The 24215-nt window shown below is 40.7% G+C and overlaps 1 protein-coding gene across 1 annotated transcript; it reads left to right on the top strand.

Annotated features, from left to right (window-relative positions):
- Window positions 1–709: 709 nt before the first annotated feature.
- LOC138952332 (S1 RNA-binding domain-containing protein 1-like) lies at window positions 710–24194 on the top strand. Its single transcript, XM_070323974.1, has 18 exons — window positions 710–813; window positions 1202–1452; window positions 3364–3481; window positions 4734–4869; window positions 5917–6013; window positions 8637–8856; window positions 9269–9474; window positions 10760–10917; window positions 11709–11805; window positions 12219–12326; window positions 12732–12823; window positions 15276–15358; window positions 15720–15826; window positions 18441–18617; window positions 20398–20568; window positions 20954–21039; window positions 21421–21519; window positions 23019–24194. The coding sequence occupies exons 2-18, from the start codon at window positions 1238–1240 to the stop codon at window positions 23294–23296; spliced, it is 2448 nt and encodes an 815-aa protein (XP_070180075.1). The 5' UTR covers window positions 710–813; window positions 1202–1237; the 3' UTR covers window positions 23297–24194.
- Window positions 24195–24215: the final 21 nt, after the last annotated feature.

Genomic DNA, 24215 nt, shown 5'->3' with positions numbered 1-24215 from the left:
AAAAATGTCTGTTTGTCTGTCTGTCTGTAAAAAATTCCATTTCAAACGGCAGAAATTAATATGTAAGCGCCTAGGGCTATATCTAGATTAGGCGCATAAAAATGATAATAATAATAATAATAATAATAATAATAATGCACGTGTGTACATAAACTTATACTGTTTTACTAATTATGTAAGTATGTAGTAGTAGTAGTAGTAGTAGTAGTAGTAGTTTTTATAGTAGATTTAGTCCCTCTTTAGGGCGAGGGCCAGATGCAAAAAAGTATACCAATGCTTATTCTGTTACCCTCGTAAAATAAAGAATTGTCATTGTCATTGTCATTGTCTCTCTCTCTCTCTGTCTCTTCGAGTCTCTCTCTTACAAACACACACACATTTACATACGCACGCATGCACGCACGCACGCACACACAGGCTCACACACACAAACACACCCACACTAATATAAGTTCTGTGGGGTGGTCTAGCACATGGGGAGGGGAGGGGAAGGGGGGGGGGGGGCGGTGTCGTTGAGGTAATAGGAGGATGAGCAACGGGGAATAAAAGGGTAGGGGAGGGGGTAGGAGAGGGGGTAGGGGAGGGGGGGGGCTGTAGTGGAGGGTGAGAGGCAGAGATATTGGTTGGAAGGAACCGGTATGGGTTCAGTCCGTTTCCCAACAGCAAGCGCGCAGCAGGACCCAGCAAAGTGAAACATTTGTATGGGAAATAACTCCGACGACTCTCAATATAGTGATCAAAAGAGTGGCTGAACATAACACGTTGCGGGAAGCGGTCGGCGTATGCATCTTTTCCATAAAGCTGGTAAACCTGGTAAGTCTAAATGAGATGCTTGGGTAAAACTCAAGGAAAGTGTCACAGATTAAATTTCTCCGTCGTCTGGCTTGAATAACTTTAATTTCGCTGAATGAGTTATTTTTAAAGCAATATGATAATGATGCTCAACGCATTTTTTTCCTGATTCAGTCATCAGTGATAGGATTTGAACACTTTGTAGGCTAATGCAGCTGCGAAGTATTCTGTCAATGTTCAATCTTCGGCAAATGTTCATTGTAAACTAAAATTCATGTGAAGAAAAAAATGACTGAAACCGATTTTATTTTTAATTTCCTCTTGCTCTTTTGTGTGTATGTACATGTACGTGTGTGTGTGTGTGTGTGTGTGTGTGTAAGCCTTGATCACATTATGTTTCTCTTTACAGAAGAAGTCGGAAATACGGAAGAAAAGAGCAAGAACAATGGCAAGTAAGGTAAAAGACCTTGATCCAGCATGGAAAGAAGGGGTGGTCATTGCAGAGAAGGTAAATGAACAGGAACGCTTCGTCAACAATGTGGTGGACCTGCTGGACAAAGGCGCCACCATTCCCTTCATTGCGCGATACCGCAAGGAGCAGACAGGGGATATGGCTGTCAACAAGCTGCGTGAAGTCTCTGCACAGCTGGATGACCTGAGGTAAATAGACCCTATCGGTATTCCAAGCTCTCGTAATCTCTCGCAAACTTCAGAGCATAGCAAAGCATGCGGTACAGCGATCTCGTGCGAGCTGCACAAGCCAAGGTTAGAAGTTCTCGCGATGTTGAATGTTCAAAGCATAACAAAGAGCGTGTCTCGCGAGAGCTGCACTCAGATACCGAAAAGGTCTATTGTGTGCAGTGGAAATGCCCTTTCAACTTAATAAGTTAATTTAAGACCTAAAAAAAATAAAAAAAATTCAGGTCTTACTCTTAGATTAAAAACTCAAAAGGAGGGGGTCTTAAAATAGAGGCAACTTTACAGAGGTTATAAACATAATTAATGAACAGTACATCTGAAAATTAAAGGGAGGGAAGTCGAATTGGATGGTCCTAAAAGTAAAAGCACTGTATTTCTTGCATAAAGAGCTAAAACAAATTTTTTTTAAATGCCAAGAAAGCAGTCATAATTGCAAAGATTTTGCATGGATTTATTTCCATCAGCAAATTTGCTGAAACAACTATACAACTACAACAACAAATCACATCAATTCTCTGACATTTAAAGTGGTCCTATAGCCTATCTATAGGTGTCATCTTATTTTTAACTACAATGATCTGCTGAGCCAGTAACACACAGGGATGTCGTTAGGCGTAGGACATCGGACATAGACCGATTAAGAGGCTCAAATGTCCGATTCACATAGCCGCATGGCGGTCAGATGTCCTATCGTTTTGAACTGACCTCTGGCATTGTCCAATAAGAACTCAATTCCTTCGGACAGCGCGATATCCGTTAATGTTCCTTTCAAGATACACATTTTCAAAAAGCGACCAAGCACTCTCGCGTACAGGTGCTCTGAAGTTGTGCAGTGCGGATCTTGCGTTTGGGTGAAACCCGTCTGCAGCACATTAAAGTTAGGAGTATGGGAGACAACTCCAACTGACTAAGTCTTGCGTCTGCTTTTGCTTTCACTTTCAGTTCGAGACATTTTGATGAAGCGCACTGAGTTATGCCACCGAAAAATAAAAAATAAGCCTGCCAAAGTTCAACAAAAGCTGAACACGTTTATCTATTCAACGGCATCTTGTGCTAAATTAGTGTCAAAAACAGGGGGGAACACGGCGACCGTCATTCTTAAAAATGAAAAAAATTCGGACATCCTATTGAAATTTCTGAAAGCGGTCAAATGTCCTATTGATGCTGAAGAGCTAGGACATTTGTCCTATAGGTATGAATTTGTAGCAACATCCCTGAACACATAACAACTTTACAGAAAACTGTGACTGTAAGTGCTGAACTAGTACAAGATAATGAATTAAACTGCTAAATTTTTACTTCTCATTATTAGTTATTACATTAATTGTTTTTTTGTTGACATTATGCATGCATTGTTTTTAATTTATCACACTTCACATGATTTATTTATTTATTTATATGGGAGATTTATATAGCGCTTGACGTTCTCTAAGCGCTTTACATATTAATTTCTGCTGTGTGAGATGGAATTTTTTACACAATATATCACGCATTCACATCGGCCAGTAAATCTCAAGCCATTACGGCGAATATTTACTTTTCACGGCCTATTATTCCAAGTCACACGGGTATTTGGTGGACATTTTTTATCTATGCCTATACAATTTTGCCAGGAAAGACCCTTTTGTCAATCGTGGGATCTTTAACGTGCACACCCCAATGTAGTGTACACGAAGGGACCTCGGTTTTTCGTCTCATCCGAAAGACTAGCACTTGAACCCACCACCTGGGCTAGGAAAGGGGGAAGAAAATTGCTTACGCCCCGACCCAGGGTCGAACTCGCAACCTCTCGCTTCCGAGGCAAGTGCACTTACCACTCGGCCACCCTATTCTTTCTTTCCCATAATGTCTCTTCACATTATTTTTCTTTAGAACTGTAAAGTCCAAGATGTCCAGCGTCTTCAACTCTATCAGCGGTCAGGGGAAGATGACCAAACAGCTGGAAGTGACCCTCAAACATGCTCGTACCATGGAGGAAGTGGAAATGCTGGTAACACCTGGATTTTTCTTCATTTAGTGATTTACTTGATATGCTAGAGGAGTATATGTACAACGGGGACTCTTTGTTTGATCAGTAAACAGTTTTAACTTAAGGGACATAGCTGACACTTGCATTTATTTTGCTCCAGTAAAAAGAGAGAAACTAGTGATAATAAATAGTCTGACTGACTGTGTCAGGTGCTTTCAAATGTGTAAAGTAGTAATTTTGTTTATGTTCTGATCCTTCTGGTGATTTGTCAAATGAAAGGAACTGTCCTCATTTTATTCAGAAAAAAAATACAACTTAACAAACAAAATTAAACAAAACAAATACATGAATTAAGAAATGTTTGGACATTAAGATATATATACTTTTTCATTGGATTTTTCTTGTTTACTATGGATGCATGCTAGTTGAAGTGGTTTTTTGACTCACATGCGAAGCAAAAGTGAGTCTATGTACTCACCCGAGTCGTCCGTCCGTCCGTCCGTCCGTCCGGACGTCCGTCCGGACGTCCGTCCGTCCGGAAAACTTTAACGTTGGATATTTCTTGGACACTATTCAGTCTATCAGTACCAAATTTGGCAAGATGGTGTATGATGACAAGGCCCCAAAAAACATACATAGCATCTTGACCTTGCTTCAAGGTCAAGGTCGCAGGGGCCATAAATGTTGCCTAAAAAACAGCTATTTTTCACATTTTTCCCATTTTCTCTGAAGTTTTTGAGATTGAATACCTCACCTATATATGATATATAGGGCAAAGTAAGCCCCATCTTTTGATACCAGTTTGGTTTACCTTGCTTCAAGGTCAAGGTCACAGGAGCTCTTCAAAGTTGGATTGTATACATATTTTGAAGTGACCTTGACCCTGAACTATGGAAGATAACTGTTTCAAACTTAAAAATTATGTGGGGCACATGTTATGCTTTCATCATGAGACACATTTGGTCACATATGATCAAGGTCAAGGTCACTTTGACCCTTATAAAATGTGACCAAAATAAGGTAGTGAACCACTAAAAGTGACCATATCTCATGGTAGAAAGAGCCAATAAGCACCATTGTACTTCCTATGTCTTGAATTAACAGCTTTGTGTTGCATGACCTTGGATGACCTTGACCTTGGGTCAAGGTCACATGTATTTTGGTAGGAAAAATGTGTAAAGCATGTGAGTCGTATGGGCTTTGCCCTTCTTGTTTTCTAATGCGTTATTTTCTTCTTAAAGTATAGAGTGTATATATTTGTCTGCAATTTCAGTATGCACCTTTCAAGCCTGGCCACAAAGGCAGTTTAGCGGAGAGAGCCAAAGCCCTGGGATTAGAACCTGCAGCTCTGGCTGTCTTGGATGGAAAGATGATCAAGTTGGAGAACTATATCAAACCCGGTGAAAAAGGTATCTGTGGATTTTACTTGTTCCGTTATTATTGAAGAACATCACTTCTCTCTCTCTGTCTCTCTCTCTCTCTTTGTCTCTCTGCCTCTCTCTGCCTCTCTCTCTCTCTCTCTCTCTCTCTCTCTCTCTCTCTCTCTCTCTCTCTCTCTCTCTCTCTCTCTGTCTCTGTTTAATGTATATTAAGATTTAGATTTAATACCCCTTTCTTCTAAGAACTCGTTTCAGGCAAACACTGCACAGTTGTGGCTTTTGGCCTTGCAGAAGAAAAGTCTTTTAAATTTTTTTGATTATGTTAATTAACATGCAGGGGTGTTGCTAGACATTTTCAAGTTCGGACATTTGGCCGAAATTGTCAGAAAGCTTTAGGACATTTTGACAAATGTTCGGCTATTATTTTAGATCATCGAAAGTCATCGCACTTAATTATGTTGCATACTGCAACTGAAACAATCAGCTTTGTTTGTTTGTTTGCTTAACGCCCAGTCCACCACGAAGGGTGATATCAGGGCGGTAAACAATCAGCTTTGCTGATAAAACAGACACCAATTCTCAAAAAACTGACAAACCTTGGCCGATTCAGACGGATACTCTTCGGACATTTGGCCGATAAGGACACGAAAGTTTCGGCCAAAGTAAAAAAAAATCGGCGATTGGCTGAAGGGTCGATCCAAACGACACCCCTGAACATGCACAAATTCTTTTTGTCGTTTTCAATCAGCACTTGGAGTCAGACTCTGAAAAGGTGACAAGGGGCCCTGGTATCACTCAGCTAAATGTGAAAGAGCTGCTTGCTAGGCCATGTAGGTTGAAGTTAGGCTGTCTTCATGTGAGTACAAACAACCATTTCTCACTGTTACTGGCAAAAAGAATTGCAGAATAAGCAGATACATTTCTAATGTAGAAAAAAATATGAGACATATATTCATTTTATCTCATCATGTGGTGGTTATACATATATATTATTATATATGTATAACCACCACATGATGTGATAAAATTAATAAACAAAACAAAGAATGAACATTAAAGGTAGAACTGTTTTTGCAGGTGTGTCAAACAGAGGCGAGGTGGAGACTGGCAGCCAGCACATCATTGCCGACATCATCTCTAAGGACAAAGAGGTGATGGATGAAATCAGAAAAATGTGAGTGAAAAACACACATTTTTCTTGGACTTTCCCAGTAAACATTTTAAGTGCGCCGCGCATGCGCCGCGCATGCACCATACACCTGCGCCGTGCATGCGCCTCATGGAACTTTGGTGCATGCGCCTCAGTCAATACTATGATCGTCCACTAGTCGACGCGGCGCATGCGTATATGGTGCGCCTGACCATCGCGTGACCATGCCTGGAGCAGGTGACATATGCATGCTAGAAGTCGATGCGGCGCATCCCAAGTAATTCGAAATAAAACAAAATTCGAGTTACGATGACTATGCATGTACGCAATCTAACTGGACACACTGTTGACACACTGTTGAAAGACATATACATGGCATCAAGCAATAATCAATGACACAAATGGAAAACGTGTAAAGAACATGGCAAGTAATTAACACCGTTACCTACTATATAATTGATGATATATATATACCACTCACTTGCTATTCGCCTAAATGCTTGCGGTGTGCTGTGACACATGTAAGAAACCAAAAGAAACAAGTCGCGTAAGGCGAAAATACAATATTTAGTCAAGTAGCTGTCGAACTCACAGAATGAAACTGAACGCAATGCCATTTTTCAGCAAGACCGTATACTCGTAGCATCGTCAGTCCACCGCTCATGGCAAAGGCAGTGAAATTGACAAGAAGAGCGGGGTAGTAGTTGCGCTAAGATGAATAGCACGCTTTTCTGTGCCTCTCTTTGTTTTAACTTTCTGAGCGTGTTTTTAATCCAAACATATCATATCTATATGTTTTTGGAATCAGGAACCGACAAGGAATAAGATGAAAGTGTTTTTAAATTGATTTGGACAATTTAATTTTGATAATAATTTTTATATATTTAATTTTCAGAGCTTGTTTTTAATCCGAATATAACATATTTATATGTTTTTGAAATCAGCAAATGATGGAGAATAAGATAAACGTAAATTTGTATCGTTTTATAAATTTTTATTTTTTTTTACAATTTTCAGATTTTTAATGACCAAAGTCATTAATTAATTTTTAAGCCACCAAGCTGAAATGCAATACCGAAGTCCGGGCTTCGTCGAAGATTACTTGACCAAAATTTCAACCAATTTGGTTGAAAAATGAGGGCGTGACAGTGCCGCCTCAACTTTCACGAAAAGCCGGATATGACGTCATCAAAGACATTTATCAAAAAAATGAAAAAAACGTATGGGGATTTCATACCCAGGAACTCTCATGTCAAATTTCATAAAGATCGGTCCAGTAGTTTAGTCTGAATCGCTCTACACACACACACACACACACACACGCACAGACAGACAGACACACATACACCACGACCCTCGTCTCGATTCCCCCTCGATGTTAAAATATTTAGTCAAAACTTGACTAAATATAAAAAGGACTTTACTTTGGCGAAAAGAGCATATGCTGCTTATTTTTGTACATAACTGCTATAACTGTATTTTTTCCGAACACTTACATGTAAAAAACATAGAGATATATCTTACCATTTCACTAAGACAGCCAAAATAACGGTCAAATTATTGACGAAGAATAACGCATAATAAGGGGAGATCATGATGACGTACATGTCTATGGTTGCACAGTTGCCGCCCTTGGTTCAAAAACCCGGGGAACAGGATCAGGAATATTTAGTCGCTGGAACCTATGAGGTTATACGGCGACTTATCAGATGATAATGTTTCGAACTTATCTTTTAAAAATTAAGTAAACAAATCTATGGAATATTTTGGAGTTCCATTGTGATTGGTTAAACAGATCTATCTATCTTCTTATTATTTTATCTACTGTGTTTACATTTGAAAACAGATCTTTCCCCCACTAAATTCATTAAAAAAACAAAAAATAAGACCTATAGGCTCTCGAAAATTGATTTTCATAAGCACATTCCCCCCCTCTTCGTTCACAATAAATCCGCAGGCGCTAGCTCTTACGGTTAGGACGCCGCTCTCGTGAAACGTTTTGGGGAAATCAAGCTGCTTGCCGTCAGAGACCAGATATTGTTTTGCCAATTTTTTTTTAGTGTACCCCTTCAATAGCATGATACTGTCTTAAAAGGATTTTGAAATCGCTTGAGCCGTTTAGCCGCCGAATTAAATTAAAGAAATAGCTATTTGGACTTTTTCACATTTTAAAGCTGGTTTTTTTTTCTACCGTCTGCACGACCAACCCACAATCCGATGTACCTTTCGGCTCTACGTAAAAACAAAATTAACAAACAAACAAACCAACAACAACAAAAACCAAGCAAAACAAATACACCCGCATTTCGGAACTGCGCGGCGTCGGTATGGCGCATTGACAGTGGCGATGGTGTAACCTAGAATTTAAATGCACCGGCGCGTAGTCTCCGCGGCGTATGTCCGCGCAGGTGGGATCGCCCAAGCGACGGTGAATGCATGCGCGGCGCACCATAAATGTTTACTGGGTTGTTCTCCTTAGCTTTGGTCATGTGATATTTTTGTATTCAACGTGTTATTTATGTTTTGGTATGATACACCTGTTGTGACAATATTTACTGCAGCCTTGGTCCATTACCTAAGGTATAAACCGCATAGAAGTTTTGATCTTTCATAAAATTGTATCTTATACTTTTTTCTCTTTTTGTAGATGTGCAACATCACATGTGGTGCTGGAAAGCAAGCGATCTAAAGTCAGTAATGCAGAGGCAAAGAAGACAACAGCAAAAACAGCTGAGAAAAAGAAAGCTGCAGAAACAAAAGTGGAGACGAAGAACGCAGGGATAAAAAGGGAAGGAAAAGACAACAGTGCAAAGTTTGAGCAATACTTTGACTTCAGCTGTCCCATCAGGCATGTCAAACCACATCAGGTAAGAGTGTGTTTATGTGCGTGCATGTGGGCATTTTCATGCATGTTTGCTTCTATTCACCTGAATGTTAGGTGTACGTATACACAAAATACAGAAAGAAGATCGGCTGGACTCTCACGTTCAGACATTAACTTCCCCTGATGTGCCAAAACATTATCACATTCTTTTTGAGAAATGGGGCTGCCATTGGTTTTTGAATACAAAAACGTTTCAATATATTTCTGTAGAAACATGGAATGTAATCTTTGCAGCTTGAGGAATATTTCAGAACTACATACTAATTTTGTTAAGCTTACTTGAGATATGAAACCCTTTTTACAAGAAAGGGAGTGTCAAAAACCGATTTACATGACATTTGCAGAAAAGTTCCTTCAATTTTCACTAGTTTTGCCGACATTTTTTTCTGTACCAGATTTTAGCCATCAACAGAGGAGAAGAGCAGAAAGTGCTGACCGTAAAGATCAACATGCCTGATGGTGTCAAGGTCAGGTTCACTCGCTTCGCCCATCACAAGTTTGTCCGTCACTTCTTCCCAGAGCTGTGCCGGGCCATCCTTGAGAAGAGCATAGAGGACAGCTTTGATCGTCTGGTGCAACCGCAGATGTGTCGACACATCAGGTGACTTAACTATACAATGCTAATTGGTTAAAAGTGATTGTCTAGCCTTATATTTAGGTTCAGGCTGTGGCACTAGAATTTTGCAAAATGTATTTTTTTACTGCTATGTGTGGGTGCCTGAAAATTTACAAGGATTGTAATTTATGTATGATGCAGCTATTTAATTAATTCAATCAATAAATCTGTTTATTAGTGTGTTCGGTCTGTATTTGCAGGAAGAAGAAGTCCTGTCATTCACAAAAAGAAGAAGAAAATAACAAGTCGCGTAAGGCGAAAATACAACATTTAGTCAAGCTGTCGAACTCAGAGAATGAAACTGAACGCAATGCAATTTTTCAGCAAGACCATATACTCGTAGCATCGTAAGTCCACCGCTCATGGCAAAGGCAGTGAAATTGACAAGAAGAGCGGGGTAGTAGTTGCGCTGAGAAGGATAGCACGCTTTTCTGTACCTCTCTTCGTTTTAACTTTCTGAGCGTGTTTTTAATCCAATCATATCATATCTATATGTTTTTGGAATCAGGAACCCACAAGGAATAAGATGAAAGTGTTTTTTAAATTGATTTCGAAAATTTAATTTTGATCATAATTTTTATATTTTTAATTTTCAGAGCTTGTTTTTAATCCAAATATAACATATTTATATGTTTTTGGAATCAGAAAATGATGAAGAATAAGATGAACGTAAATTTGGATCGTTTTATAAAATTTTTTTTTTGTTTTTACAATTTTCCGATTTTTAATGACCAAAGTCATTAATTAATTTTTAAGCCACCAAGCTGAAATGCAATACCGAAGTCCGGCCTTCGTCGAAGATTGCTTAGCCAAACTTTCAATCAATTTGATTGTAAAATGAGGGTGTGACAGTGCCGCCTCAACTTTTACAAAAAGCCGGATATGACGTCATCAAAGGTATTGATTGAAAAAAATTAAAAAAACGTCTGAGAATATCATTCCCAGGAACTTTCATGTAAAATTTCATAAAGATCGGTCCAGTAGTTTGGTCTGAATCGCTCTACACACACACACGCACAGACAGACAGACAGACAGACACACACACATACACCACGACCCTCGTCTCGATTCCCCCTCTATGTTAAAACATTTAGTCAAAACAAAACTTGACTAAATGTAAAAAGAAAGACAAAAGGAGAAAGGCCGAGGGTGGAATAGAGAATCAAATGGGATCTAAGGCAGCTCAGACGAAAAGAAGGAACCGATTTCTCAATTTTGAAAACTTGCACTTCTTTTTACCTGTGCATTTTAGTTCTGAGTTTGTTTCAGATCAGAACAGACGAAAGCAGCAGAGAAAGCATCCATTGCTGTTTTTGGTGACAACCTTCACCGCCTGCTCCTGCAGCCACCGGTGAAAGGCAAAACTGTGTTTGGTGTCGACCCAGGCTTCAAGAATGGATGCAAAGCGGCTGTAATCTCAACCACAGGTATCCTCAGGCTTTGTTGTTTTTTTCAAACGTAAAAGAGTATTCTGTTTACTGCTCTTGTATATTATGTAATAAAGTGACTGCTCACCATTTGCATTTCCATATTCATCGCTTGTTCAAATTCTGCTTTGAAGATGCCACATAAGCCTTAGGCTTGTTGTTTTCTGAAATAATTATGATTTTTTACTTCAATGATCATGCGAATGAATAACTGTTCAAACCAAAAGAGTATCCTCTGTAAGGTGATTGAGTTAGGTGATTTCAGTAGCATTTTCTTTTTGTGGTAATTTATATTAGGGGGCCTGGTAGCTCAGTTGGTGGAGCACTGGACTTGTGATCCTAAGGTCGCAGCCGGGACGGACATGGGTCAACTTTATGTGCAGACCCAAAGACGGTATCCATGTTCCACCCCCGCATCACCACTGTAGCTCGTAGAAGACCTCGGTTATTTTGCCACAAGTGGCTGTTTGGACCTAAACAGGCATACACCTTGGTAGCGCCGTCGCGATATAACCTTCGTGGTTGAAAACGACGTAAAACACCAAATAAAAAAAGAAAGAAAGAAAGACCTTGGTAGCGTGGCCCTGTTGCTGCTAGCTTTCCTCTGGGAGGAAGCCACCCGAGTTTTCCAGCGATGGGACAATAAATTAATGAAAATAAAAATGAAAATAAACTGAAAAATAATTCAGAAGGCTAAAACAGACCCACTAAAAAGTAAAAAATCAAAAAATTGATTTAGTGTGAGTTAGGTCTATTTTCTAAAATGTATGACTTACTTCTCTCTTTTTCAGGTGCAATTCTTCACACAGTGGTTCTGTACCTCCATGACTACAAGTCCAACAAGATTGCTGAGCAGCAGAAAATGATCAACGCTATCAAAACTTACAAGTAAGCAGCGGCTATAAAGGTGCATGTGTATGTTAGAATGTATACAATGAACCCCCCATTTAAAGACCCTGTTTTCTCAAATTATTTCTGGAGGTCTTAAAAAGGGGGTTCCTCTGTACAAGGGTGCTCCTTCTCAGAGAATTTTCATATTTCCAATGTAAAATAAAAAAGCAGGAGAAAAAAACCCCATGAACGTGCTCAGATTTGCATCAGACAGCACCATATTGAATGTAGTTTTGAACAGTTTTTCATCTGCATGCGTCATTGGTAGGGTAGGGTCAGTGTTTGTATAACTTGATATTAGAGAGAGAGATGGGGGGGGGGGGGGTGTAACGAGATCAGTAAATGCATGAGATTGTACAAGCATTGCCACCATGTTTGCTTCATATTTGTCTCTGATGCTATTGTTGCAGGTGCAATGTTATAGCGATAGGAAATGGAGTGGCCTGCAGAGAAACAGAACAGATAGTGTCAGAAATGATTCAGAGGAACAGCTTCCAGCCTCAGTCTGTAGTCTATTGGTGAGTGTACATGTTCAATGTTCTGCTTAGTTCATGGAAAGAGATCATTTTTGTGATGGGGTTGAGGGATGAAGTTTCCAACAGTGCTTTTGAACTTCTTGTCCTTTTTGAGCTGTGTGTCGCATTAAAACTGGACAATCACATTTAATACTATTTTGTTGCTCAGACTCTTTTGACAATTACCACAATTTTTTTCTGCAGTGTACTATCCAGAAACATGGGATATGAATATGAATGTTTGACTGTGTGTTACGTCAACATCATACAAATGTTTGGGGAGTTGCTTGACTCATGAGGTGAATAAAATGAAGGTTTTAGTTAAGGTTCTTATTGATCTATTTATTTATTATTCATTTATGCATTTGTTGATTTATTGATGTATTTGTTGATTTATTTGGCATTCAGTATCGTGGATGAAGGAGGAGCATCAATATACAGTGTGTCTGACGAAGCCCAGAAAGAGATGCCAGATCTGGATCCCACTCTTCGAGGAGCAGGTGTGCCCTTTTGTTTCCTTAACATAGATAGAAATATTAGGAAAGTGTTTAGAATAACAGTAAATTAACAGGGAGAGAGAAAGTCTGTGGGTGCGCGTGTACATGTGCATGGGTGGGATTCTTCCGGTATATGCCGGAAATCCGGATTCGAAATGTCTGTGGTGATGATTTTTTTTGGTTGTTAATTATACAAATCCTTTAGCGTCTTTAGCATTTTAAGACCCTGTTTTCTTAGACTTTCTGTTCATAATCTCTGTAAATGTACCCCCATTTTAAAGGCCGAGGTCCAACAGGCCAGAATACCCATGGGTATAGGCGGAGCCTATTTTCAGTGACCGACAGGTCTCAAGTTACCTAGTCTGGTGGATGCAGTGGCCAAGGCATTCCGCTTGATTAAACAAGCCAACAGCAGACTGCATACCTCGCCTTGGTGTGTGTGCCTTTCTTGTGAACCTCTGTAAAGTCCCGTTATGTGTGTGTGTGTGTGTGTGTGTGTGTATGTGGTATTCACCTTTTTTTCTGACGGTTATTTGGAAGCATTATTAGTTGCAATAATTTATTCACACTAGCAATAAATCCTCTGAATGCAGATTACACGCACACACATACGCACACACCGTCGCATGCCGCGCGCGCATTTGTACACGTGTGCAATACAACTGAGCACATGGTGAAAGTTATGCAGTGCCATGCACTAACGCAACCGGTCAACCTGACTTCGTGTTGTAGACTGGAGAGTAGAAATACCCTCTCTCTTCGTGCAGAACCTGAGTGGAAACTCGCACCAACAATCGGATGCCAAGAACTTGAGGGACCATCTACAGAGTTAAATGTGTCACTGCTTTCTGTACATGCATGTTTGAATGTTTCACCCAAGACATTGGCGCCACTATGTAGCTCTGTGTCTTGGTTTTACAGTTCCCAAGGTATCAAGGTCGGTACCGTTTTCAAGACAGTAGGTCAGTCTAGCCGGCTTTTGGAACAGTGGAACCCTTGTTACACAAACCGACTGCATTCTCTAAAGAAAATATATTGACCATTGCCTTAATAAGCCAAATGTAAAGCCTGTGAATCTAACAAGTTGAAACTGACTTGTTAGACACCCTTATTTTGAACAAAAGATATAGTTTGCGGTTGTTAATTACGCATGTGACCGTTGGCTTCAGGTTGACCAGTAAATCCAGATACATAACGGCACTGTGAGCGTGCATTTCGCTCCCCGAGCCCACATGTTTGGTTTTGTCTTAGGTTACCAAAATTTGCGGGAAGAGGAGAAATTTGGTGGGAAAACTTGCATTTAGTCGTCAAGGCATGGTCTCGCGTCGTCACTGTCCGGAGGAGAACAGCTTTGTGACTAATAAATGTTTAATTAGATAGCAGAGCATCACTATTGCTGGATGTGGATGAATATGATATCTGTGACAGACAGGGATTACGACATTTGCTGCAGAGTCGCCTGAATAATGGTGTTTTAGTGTGTGAAAAAGTGAAGAAAGTGTGTTTCATGAGTCATGAGTGCCTGGTTCCAACGTGCATGACTGTGATACGCGGTGTTCTACCGGAAACATCAAGCAACGCGTATACAATTATTTTCTCTGGAAAAGTCTGCCATAAATTCAAGACATTGGTACTTTACTGACGATCGTATTCATCCACCAAATAACTTCAGCTTCCCTTTTCAGCCCAAGAAGAAAACTTTTTTTTCGGTTGAATATGTTTCACTTTTTAAAAAAAAGTAATAAATACCAAACTAACATTCGTAAAGTGCAGACAATCTTTGAAACGATTTATTAATTACAGAACGATTATTGAAAGTGTTTAACTCTCAGGCAGATTAACCAGTGGTGTCATGTAGCATCCATGGCGGCTGCAATAGCGCGGAGTGACCGGAACTTTGGGGTCAGGCAACATCTGGTAAACGTTATGTGGCGGGTGTGTGCTGCCGAAAAGGAATGAGCGGTGCGTGGACATTATCTTTCTCGTGTCTTTAGCTCCGCCCAGTCCACCACGACTGACAGCCGTTTGATTTTGAATTCAAATTTGGCGAGTGAATTTTTTTCTGAAAGTACGTTATCCAGGGGTTATTATAAACACTTTTTGGGGTGCATGTGTGGTGTACACCTTCAAATGTTTGCTTGACAAAAATGGTGCTTTTGAGTTTGGTATAGACAGAGTATTTTTGAAAATAATATTTCAAGTGAGAGCTCGTTTCCTGAAAAGGGCTGGACATTAGACTAAAGTGCCACGCGCCGCTCTGCTTTTATACCCGACCCTCGGCCTTTAAGACGGCCTCCTTTTTAAAACCGGATTTTCTCAGATTTTTGAAGGATCTTAAAGGGGAGGTTCCACTGTACCACCATGTTAGCTTGCCTCAGCTTCAGGTGACAACTCTTCAACAGCCTGTCAAATACTCAACTGAGTTATTTTTGGAACCTGTCTCTTTCCATTGCAGTATCTATAGCAAGAAGGCTGCAGGACCCCCTGTCAGAACTGGTTAAAATTGAACCCAAGCACATTGGAGTGGGCATGTATCAGGTACTGTAGTTACTTTTTGATTCTTCGGAAACTATTGTTAAAAAAAGTGAGCTGGATGTATTATGGTTTAACTTCACTGTGTGAATGTCAGTGACTTTGGCAAAACACATGCAATATTGCTTTTGACTGAATGAAGGTGTCATTTTTGTGGGTTTTTTTCTGACAAGACATACGTGTCATTGTGGTTAGCAGTGTGGGCGTCATTTTGCTGTGTTGTTGTTTTTAGTGCAATTTTTAATTCTTAGTAAATGTGATGTATTTTATGCCTGACACTGCATGGCAATTTTCCTTGTTTTTATAAGGACAGTAACATTTTGAGTCTGAGTCTCTGAGTCTTGATCCCAGTGATGATTTTGTGCAGCACGATGTGGCCAAGACCAAGCTACAGACAGCGCTGGACTCGGTGATAGAAGAGTGCGTCAGCTTCACTGGGGTAGATCTCAACACCGCTAGCCAATGTCTGCTAAGGTTAGTCACACACTTTCAATTAGAATACAACATTTACAACTGACAGATGCAAAAAGGTTAAGGAGAGCCTGAAAACTCAAGTAAGAGAGATGTCACCCTATCTTCAGGTCTTACGTGCTGTTTTCTCAGACAATTAAATGTGATAGAAATAATGCTTTTGTTATGTAATGTTGTGAATGCTTTCTCCAAAACGTATTTATGGCAACCAGTTGGTATGTGGATAAAATGTAACATTTGTTGTTAAATAAAACAGACCATCCCCCCTCTCCCCCCCCCCCCCACCCCACCCCACCATCTTTACCTAAACCATAGCCTGTTTGTGCATTCAGCTCATGGTGCAGTCTGATATCGCATTGAAAGGTGGCTAAGTGAGAGAGAATCAGAATCAGAATCAGAATGTTTTATTCGCGGTAACACTGAATGGGTTTTAGCGAAAGGGTGTTGTGGGGTTGGGATGTCGACGTACAAAGCTTTCTGGATACCGAAACATGCACGATCGCGAAAAGATTCTCGCTACTGGAAGTCCGATAGCGAGTCAGTCTGTGCACACAGCTAGGTGTAGGGAGGTGCACGTCCGTCACACGGGGGTCTTTGTTCGTTATTTCCGTTAACAATGCAGGTCGAAGATCAGCCAAGGTACAGTCTCACGACTGCCGCCAAAACATTCAGGTCTCTGGTCGCCTGCCTTCTGTCTTCTGCGAAGTCGTCTTTGCTCAGAGGTTTCGACCTCTTCAGACAGCGCACTGAAAAGTCTTCCAGTTCTGTAGCCTCTGCTTTTCTCATTTTGATGTACCAATCAGTCACTTTCCTTTCTCTTATGTCGTATCTTAGCACGATGTCGTCCGATTCGCATACAAGCACGTTCTGATCAAAACGCTTGTCGAGCACCGCGTGGTGTATGGACTGGTTACGACGGATATCCCTCAGCCATCTCTGCTTCTTCGTATTTGTCACTGCACCCACTTGTTCGTAGATATCATCTAGGAGAAAACCAGCCTGTTCTGCACTGTTCTCAATAACACGTTCCTCTTCTGTACCCGAGTCCCCCTTCCGCAACGCCTTCCCCTTCCCCTCACTCATCTCTGAATCCACTGCACTTTCTTCCACCAAGTCAGTGTTTTTGTTTACATAGCACGCATGCATGTCAGCCAGTGACCCAGTTTCAAAGTCAGTCGCCCGTTCGGCGATATCTAATTCACGGTTTTCACGTGCTGAATTGCCATAGTGATGCAATGGTGACAGCGATGGAATGCTTGCTTGCTCATACTGTGTGTCACATCTGTCATCTTTGCCTATACTTTCCTTTTCTGGCGTGGGGGAAAATAGGGGGGTTGGGCGAAAAAGGGGACTTGCCTGTTGTTCCTGGTGTTGTTCCTGTTGTTTGGATCTTGTGTAGGCTTCGGCCCTCATCGCATCACTTCGTAGTTGGCTGGGGGGCTTGCGACGAAACTGTTGTTTACTGGTTGAGTGAGCGGTAATGGCGGCTGTGCTGCTACTGGTCATTCGAAAAACGACTGTCTTGCTTCCTTCAGAGGCAACTTTCCAGGAAGTTAGCTGATTTTCAGCAAGCAGGGCCTCTAGCATGGCTTTCACTGCGGTTGGAAGTCCAACAACAGACATTGTGGTGGAGTAATGAAGAATTTCAAGCTGGAGAGATCGCAACAGTGAAAAATCCGCCCTGCTTGATCTCGTGCCGTCCCGCGAGCCGGCTAAGTGAGAGAGAGGCAAAGAGAGAGGGAGATAAAGGGAACTGTGCTTGTACAAATCAACATGGCTTTGGTTCTTTCCAGTGCACTTTTCTCCATGATTTTACCACTGTCTTCTTTGTATTTAGTGATTTATTATGAACGGTTTGACGGGCGCAATAGATTTTTTGTATCTCCCAGGTCAACGTATGTGAAGGCTTGTTCATGCACTATTCCCCCTTCACGTGTACATCCACGCACACGACCAAGTATGTAAGGAAACGATTCTGTAATCTGTGTCAGAGTTTGGGGGGTTATAGAAATGAGACTGTGCCAAAAGGTCAGGTGTCATGTCTACTGTCCCGAATGACACACGATTGCTGACATTTCACCATTGCCAACAGAATAAACAAATAAGAAATAGGTAGAAAATGAATGTGAAAACTGACTTTAATTGTTGATCAGTATTTTCTATACCACTAACAAATAATCTACTTGCACATAGCTGTTTGGCAAATGTATGTTGCATGGGACACACTGACATGAAAGTGGAAGATGTTTTTCCCTCTAGAGAAACTACATATCAAGTTACACTTTTTGTGCTCTTCCATTCCAGTTGGCAATCAATTGTTAACGCATGTTATTAGAAAAAATAGAACGAAAACAGATTAGATAGAATGAAAAATGTACTGGTGATGTCATTTGGGACATACTGACATGAAAACGTCACCTTTTGGCACAGTCTCAAATACGAAAATACCAAGCATGCATCCACCAAAATTGGTAATGGCTGCCTTAAATGGCGGGGTAAAATCAGTCGCTCACATAAAAACCCACTTGTGCAAAATATGGGTGTACGTGGGAGTTTGAGCCCATGAACGCAGCAGAAGAAGAAGAATTATAAACAGTTTATGTCTTGGGTCTTGCAGACGTGTGGCAGGGTTGAACGCCACAAAAGCGAACAAGATCCTTGACTGGCGTACCAAGAACGGAACGTTCACAAACAGGTCACAGCTTCTCAAGGTCAAAGGACTTGGTGAAAAGAGCTACGAGCAGTGTGCTGGCTTTGTGCGGATTGTTCAGCAGTTTGCTGCAGATAACATGAAGTAAGTTTTACAAAGTCACTAAGAAATTGTTCCATGTATATTGCAAGGACTGTATGTCAATGAAAAAGAAAATGACAGATAAAGATACACATTTTGCCTTGTTTGTTTCTCTTCTCTGTGCAGTTTTGTTTGCGAAGAGTCCCATGATTTCAGATGCAAATTTGTTTCATGCATGTATTTCAAAGGTAGAAAGTTAAAGGCACAGTAAGCCTCCCGTAAACCATCACAGAGCTCCCCGAGCGTCTACATACAGTATAAGCATACTTACATTTGAACGCTCACCGAACGGGAACATCCTGGCTGCTTTCTGTCGAGCGTGAGAAATTTTCAAAGAATTTATTTTCGTGGACTTGGCCTCAACAGCAATGGCGCCTCGTTTTGGTGCTGGACGGCTGTTATGAATACCGGAATTCACGCCCGGACAGTAAGCCTCCCCTAAACCATCACAGATACTGTCAGGCTTTTACACACAGTACAAACACCCTTCCATTTGAACGCTCACCAAACGGGAACATCCTAGGTGCCCTACGTAAAGAGCGAGCAATTTTTAAAGAATTAATTTTGCAGATTGTCTCGAACACTTTTTGGACCCATCCTGAACTCAGGTCAAACATGAGTTACTTCCCTTCGGGTCTCATTCTATCGATGTAAACTGGCGATAGCCGTGAATCGATGATTATCAAAATGTTTTTGGACCGTGGTGCGTTTTTGCGCTAGACCTAACTTTTAAAATCTAAATAATAAATTGACAGCTTGTTACACAAACATTCTTTAATCATAAAAGAATTCTTTTTTCATCAAGACAAGATCAGTACAATTCGAAGTTGTGAAAGTTTGAAAAAAGAAAAGCCCGGAAGCAGGGTCACGCAAGGGTCGTAGCAGACGACGCCGGTTTATCAGTGCATATCGCCGTTCCTCTCAACAGTCAAAAGCCATCGCTAGAGTTCTTGTGAACCACAGCCGTTTGTTTCGTGCATAAAAACGTGCTATTGTAAATAGTCGCATTCAAATAACTAACTGACGACTACATTGTGAAAAAGGCAAACTGGATCACACGGGTTCACGATGGCTCAGGGGTAAGATAAACCACACAAAAATAAATTCTTTGGAAATTGTTCGCTCTTTACGGAGGGCACCTAGGATGTTCTCAATCGGTGAGTGTTTATATGAAAGGGTGTTTGTACTGTGTGTAAAAGCCTGACCGTATCTGTGATGGTTTACGGGAGGCTTACTCTGCCTTTAAGGCATCTAATTTGCTGATTTTGGGTAACCCATCCAGTGATATCAGCTTTTCTTTTGTTACAGTACAGTACAGTACAATATTAAACATTTGATCATTACAAAGATTCACCTGTCAGGGTTCAGCTGATCTGATACAGAGGTTCTGTGTTTTGTAGATCCACACACTCTTCTTGCTTTGTCTCTCTGAGGTGTCTACTTGGTGTATTATCTTTTGATGTGCACAGAGCAAAATCCTCACAGTCACAGCAAACACAATTTCTGAGCCGGATAGTACAGTGGAACCCACCTTTTAAGACCTTCCCAAATCTGAGAAAATCAGGTCTTGAAAAGGAGAGAGTCTTAAAATGGAAGTAAAGTAATTTTACAAATGTTATGAACCAAAAACCTAAAGAAGCAAGGTCTTAAAACTAAAGGGGGTGGGGGTGGGAGTCTTAAATTGGGGAGTCTTGAAAGAGGGGTTCCACTGTATGAACAGATTGGTACCCAGTTTACAAATCAGTCATATCAGAAAGATATATTTCTTTGGATGTTTGCTCAGAGCAGAGGAGTCAGAAACTCAGGATGCAGCACCAGCAAAAGCTGGTCAAAAGAGAAAGGCCACTGGCAAAGCCGGGGCGAAAGGGAAGAAAGCCAAACTGACCGCCTCTGATGCGGTCAATCCTCTGGACATGACGGCTATACATCCTGAGTCCTACCCTGTGGCTGAAAGGTGGGGCAGATTTGTGTTGATATTCTTTAGCAAGAACAGCATTTCCACGTAACATTTGTGACCAGTTGGCTGCGGATCTTGTCTCAGGTGCATGATTTGAGGCTAGTGGAAGGAAATAGGGGTTGGTGGCATGCTGGTTTGCACATCAATTGTCTGTTACTAGGCGTTTTGTTAATTTAGTTTTTGGGGTTCTGCACTATTTGTTGAAGATAATATAACAGTTTTAGCTACAAAGTGTTTGCTTGTCAACATTTCTGTGTTGTTTCTTATCAAATGATCATCAGACTCATAGTTAGGGACCAATCAACTTAGTTCGACTCTGTTTGATTAAGACTGCTATGTTATATTTTTGGTGATATGATCTAACTGTTTATGTGTTTATCAGGTTCATTTCAGAGCTGGGATTGGCAGCAGAAGGTGTTGGAAGCAGCCAGTTTATTGAGAAAACGAAAAAGGTTGCTGCGGGCAAAGGTACTGTTCTTGCACAGAAGCATGTACAACCTTGTATATTTTCATGATGAGAAGGCTTTTATGGTTGGCTTTGTGTGCAGTGCCATAAATAATCAATTTCTTATTAGCCATCGTCCTCTGTATCAGATTTGGTATAATTTTTATTTTTATTTTTTTTAATGCAAATACTACTTTGACACCAGTCAGAATTCTCTGCTACATTATAACAAGGCAAATGTTGAGATATTGAATAAAATAGGAGTTTTCACTCCCTCTGCCTGGATTTGCGAATTTTCATTCTGAAATAACCATGCAGGAATCTCTGTGAACTTTTTGTTGTCTTTTGTTGATGGAAGCAACATTCCACATACATGTACTATATTTGTTTCTGGATTCATGCAGGAATTGACAAGCTGGCAGAGGAACACTGTGTTGGTGCACCGACCATGCAGCTCATAGTGGATGCCTTGTCTCGACCCATGTCTTATGACTTCAGATCAGGTGAGTTTGTCCCATTATCTCTCTGGGGTGTCTACTTGGTGTATTCTCTTTTGCAGAGTCGCGCTTGTCTTGGATAATTTGTGTACCACAGTGGAACCCCCCACCCCCCCCTCCCCTTTTGAGAAAATCTGGTCTTACAAGGAGGGAGTCTTTAGATAGTGGTGAATTTACAGAGGTCAGGGTCTTACAAGGAGGGAGTCTTTAGATAGTGGTGAATTTACAGAGGTCAGGGTCTTAAAAGGGGGGAGTCTTTAGATAGTGGTGAATTTACAGAGGTCAGGGTCTTACAAGGTGGGAGTCTTTAGATAGTGGTGAATTTACAGAGGTCAGGGTCTTACAAGGAGGGAGTCTTTAGATAGTGGTGAATATACAGAGGGCAGGGTCTTACAAGGTGGGAGTCTTTAGATAGTGGTGAATTTACAGAGGTCAGGGTCTTACAAGGAGGGAGTCTTTAGATAGTGGTGAATTTACAGAGGTCAGGGTCTTACAAGGTGGGAGTCTTTAGATAGTGGTGAATATACAGAGGGCAGGGTCTTACAATGTGGGAGTCTTTAGATAGTGGTGAATTTACAGAGGTCAGGGTCTTACAAGGAGGGAGTCTTTAGATAGTGTTGAATTTACAGAGGTCAGGGTCTTAAAAGGGGGGAGTCTTTAGATAGTGGTGAATTTACAGAGGGCAGGGTCTTACAAGGTGGGAGTCTTTAGATAGTGGTGAATTTACAGAGGTCAGGGTCTTACAAGGAGGGAGTCTTTAGATAGTGGTGAATTTACAGAGGTCAGGGTCTTAAAAGGGGGGAGTCTTTAGATAGTGGTGAATTTACAGAGGGCAGGGTCTTACAAGGTGGGAGTCTTTAGATAGTGGTGAATTTACAGAGGTCAAGGTCTTAAAAGGGGGGAGTCTTTAGATAGTGGTGAATTTACAGAGGTCAGGGTCTTAAAAGGGGGGAGTCTTTAGATAGTGGTGAATTTACAGAGGTCAGGGTCTTACAAGGAGGGAGTCTTTAGATAGTGGTGAATTTACAGAGGTCAGGGTCTTACAAGGAGGGAGTCTTTAGATAGTGGTGAATTTACAGAGGTCAGGGTCTTAAAAGGGGGTTCCACTATATTGCAGAGTCTTCCATGTTTTAGATAATTCTTTGAGATGGGGAACATATGCTTTGTGTACTGTGCACCCTGTGTCTGATGTGGCTGCAAAACCCTTCCGTGCCCCTCCGCACGGAGGGGTTTTGCAGCCAGCACCAGTGAAGATAAAGAGGGAATATTTTCTCGTCTCGCGCGGCAGCAAGCAGGATTTCTCTAGACTGTGTGCTAAATTTGTTGTTTATAATCATTCTAAAGAAAGCCTTGAGCACAGAAAACACAATTCTGAATGGAAAATCCTACTGAGGGGCAAGATTTGCATTGTGGTTTTTTTCATCAGAAAACTTGTTTATTTGTCTTGATTTGTTGTTGTTGCCTATCTCCGTTATTAATAAAATAATTGTTTCCTGTCTCTGCAGACTTTCAGAAGCCACTGTTCAAGAAAGGAATGACCTCGGTCGCAGACCTCAAACCTGGAACAGTTTTGACGGGGAGGGTGACCAATGCGACCCATTTTGGCGCCTTTGTGGACATTGGTGTTGGACAGAATGGACTCATACATGTCAGCAAAATGCGACCCCCTCTGGCGCCAAACCAGAACTTGGGACTCGGTGATCATGTGGAGGTGTGTGTGCTGTCTGTGGAGTCTTCCAAAAACAGGATTGGCCTTCAATTGAAAAAGCTCCTTGGCACGTGATTGTTGGTGTTATTGTTGACTTGTTTGAACTGATTTCATTTGTCTTAAGAGCTGATCCTGAGAAGTGAGAAAAGATATGATGTCAGTGCAATGGACAGAAATTCAAAGAGAGCAAAAGAGTTACAGGGTGGTGCCAATTCGATGTACATTTTTTTTTTTCTTCAACATTTTTTATTCAGGCATGCATGAATTAATTGTCAAACAATTCAAGGTACATAAATATTTGACAAAACAACATAATACATAATTTATATGGCAGCTAATAATGCATTATATGGAGCCCATTTAAGGGTAAACTGATATTGTTTCATATGAATACTGTAAACATATTGGTCAATTTTATGTAGATAAGATAATTCTTTCAAAAATACACGTAAACATGGTCTGATGTTATTGATTCTACATTTATAAACAAAAAATTTAGCGTTCAAGAGTATGAAATCAAAGCCTTGATCTGTCTTTATGTTACTGTCAAAACCAAAAAGTATCAAGTTATCAGTAAGGTTTAGTCTAATACAGTTGTCACATTTCCAGTCCTTAAGGAAATGAAAGTTGTTAATAGTAATTTATGTAATTTTTGCAAAGTTGAAAAAGATTCGATTTACCATTACTTATGCAAGTGCCAACATGTCGATGTACATTTTTGTTTGCTTCAAGGCGATTGATTGAATGTATGTGTGAATTTGTTTTGATGTGTAAATATGCCGAACCTGTCAATACAGTCTGTGTGTGTCTGGAGAGAGAGAGAGAGAGAGAGAGAGAGAGCACATCACACAAGTGTTCAAGGTTTATTTTGTTCTGTGTGTATGATTATTTCCATGTGTGAATACGATGAGTCCATCAATAAAATCCATGTAATTGTTAGGGAGAGAAAGAAGGAAAGATAGCGAGCAACTAATTGTTCTTCGAGGATTTTTTC

Source organism: Littorina saxatilis, linkage group LG17, assembly GCF_037325665.1.
Source record: "Littorina saxatilis isolate snail1 linkage group LG17, US_GU_Lsax_2.0, whole genome shotgun sequence".
Taxonomy (NCBI): domain Eukaryota; kingdom Metazoa; phylum Mollusca; class Gastropoda; order Littorinimorpha; family Littorinidae; genus Littorina; species Littorina saxatilis.
This window is presented reverse-complemented; position numbering and strand designations above follow the sequence as displayed.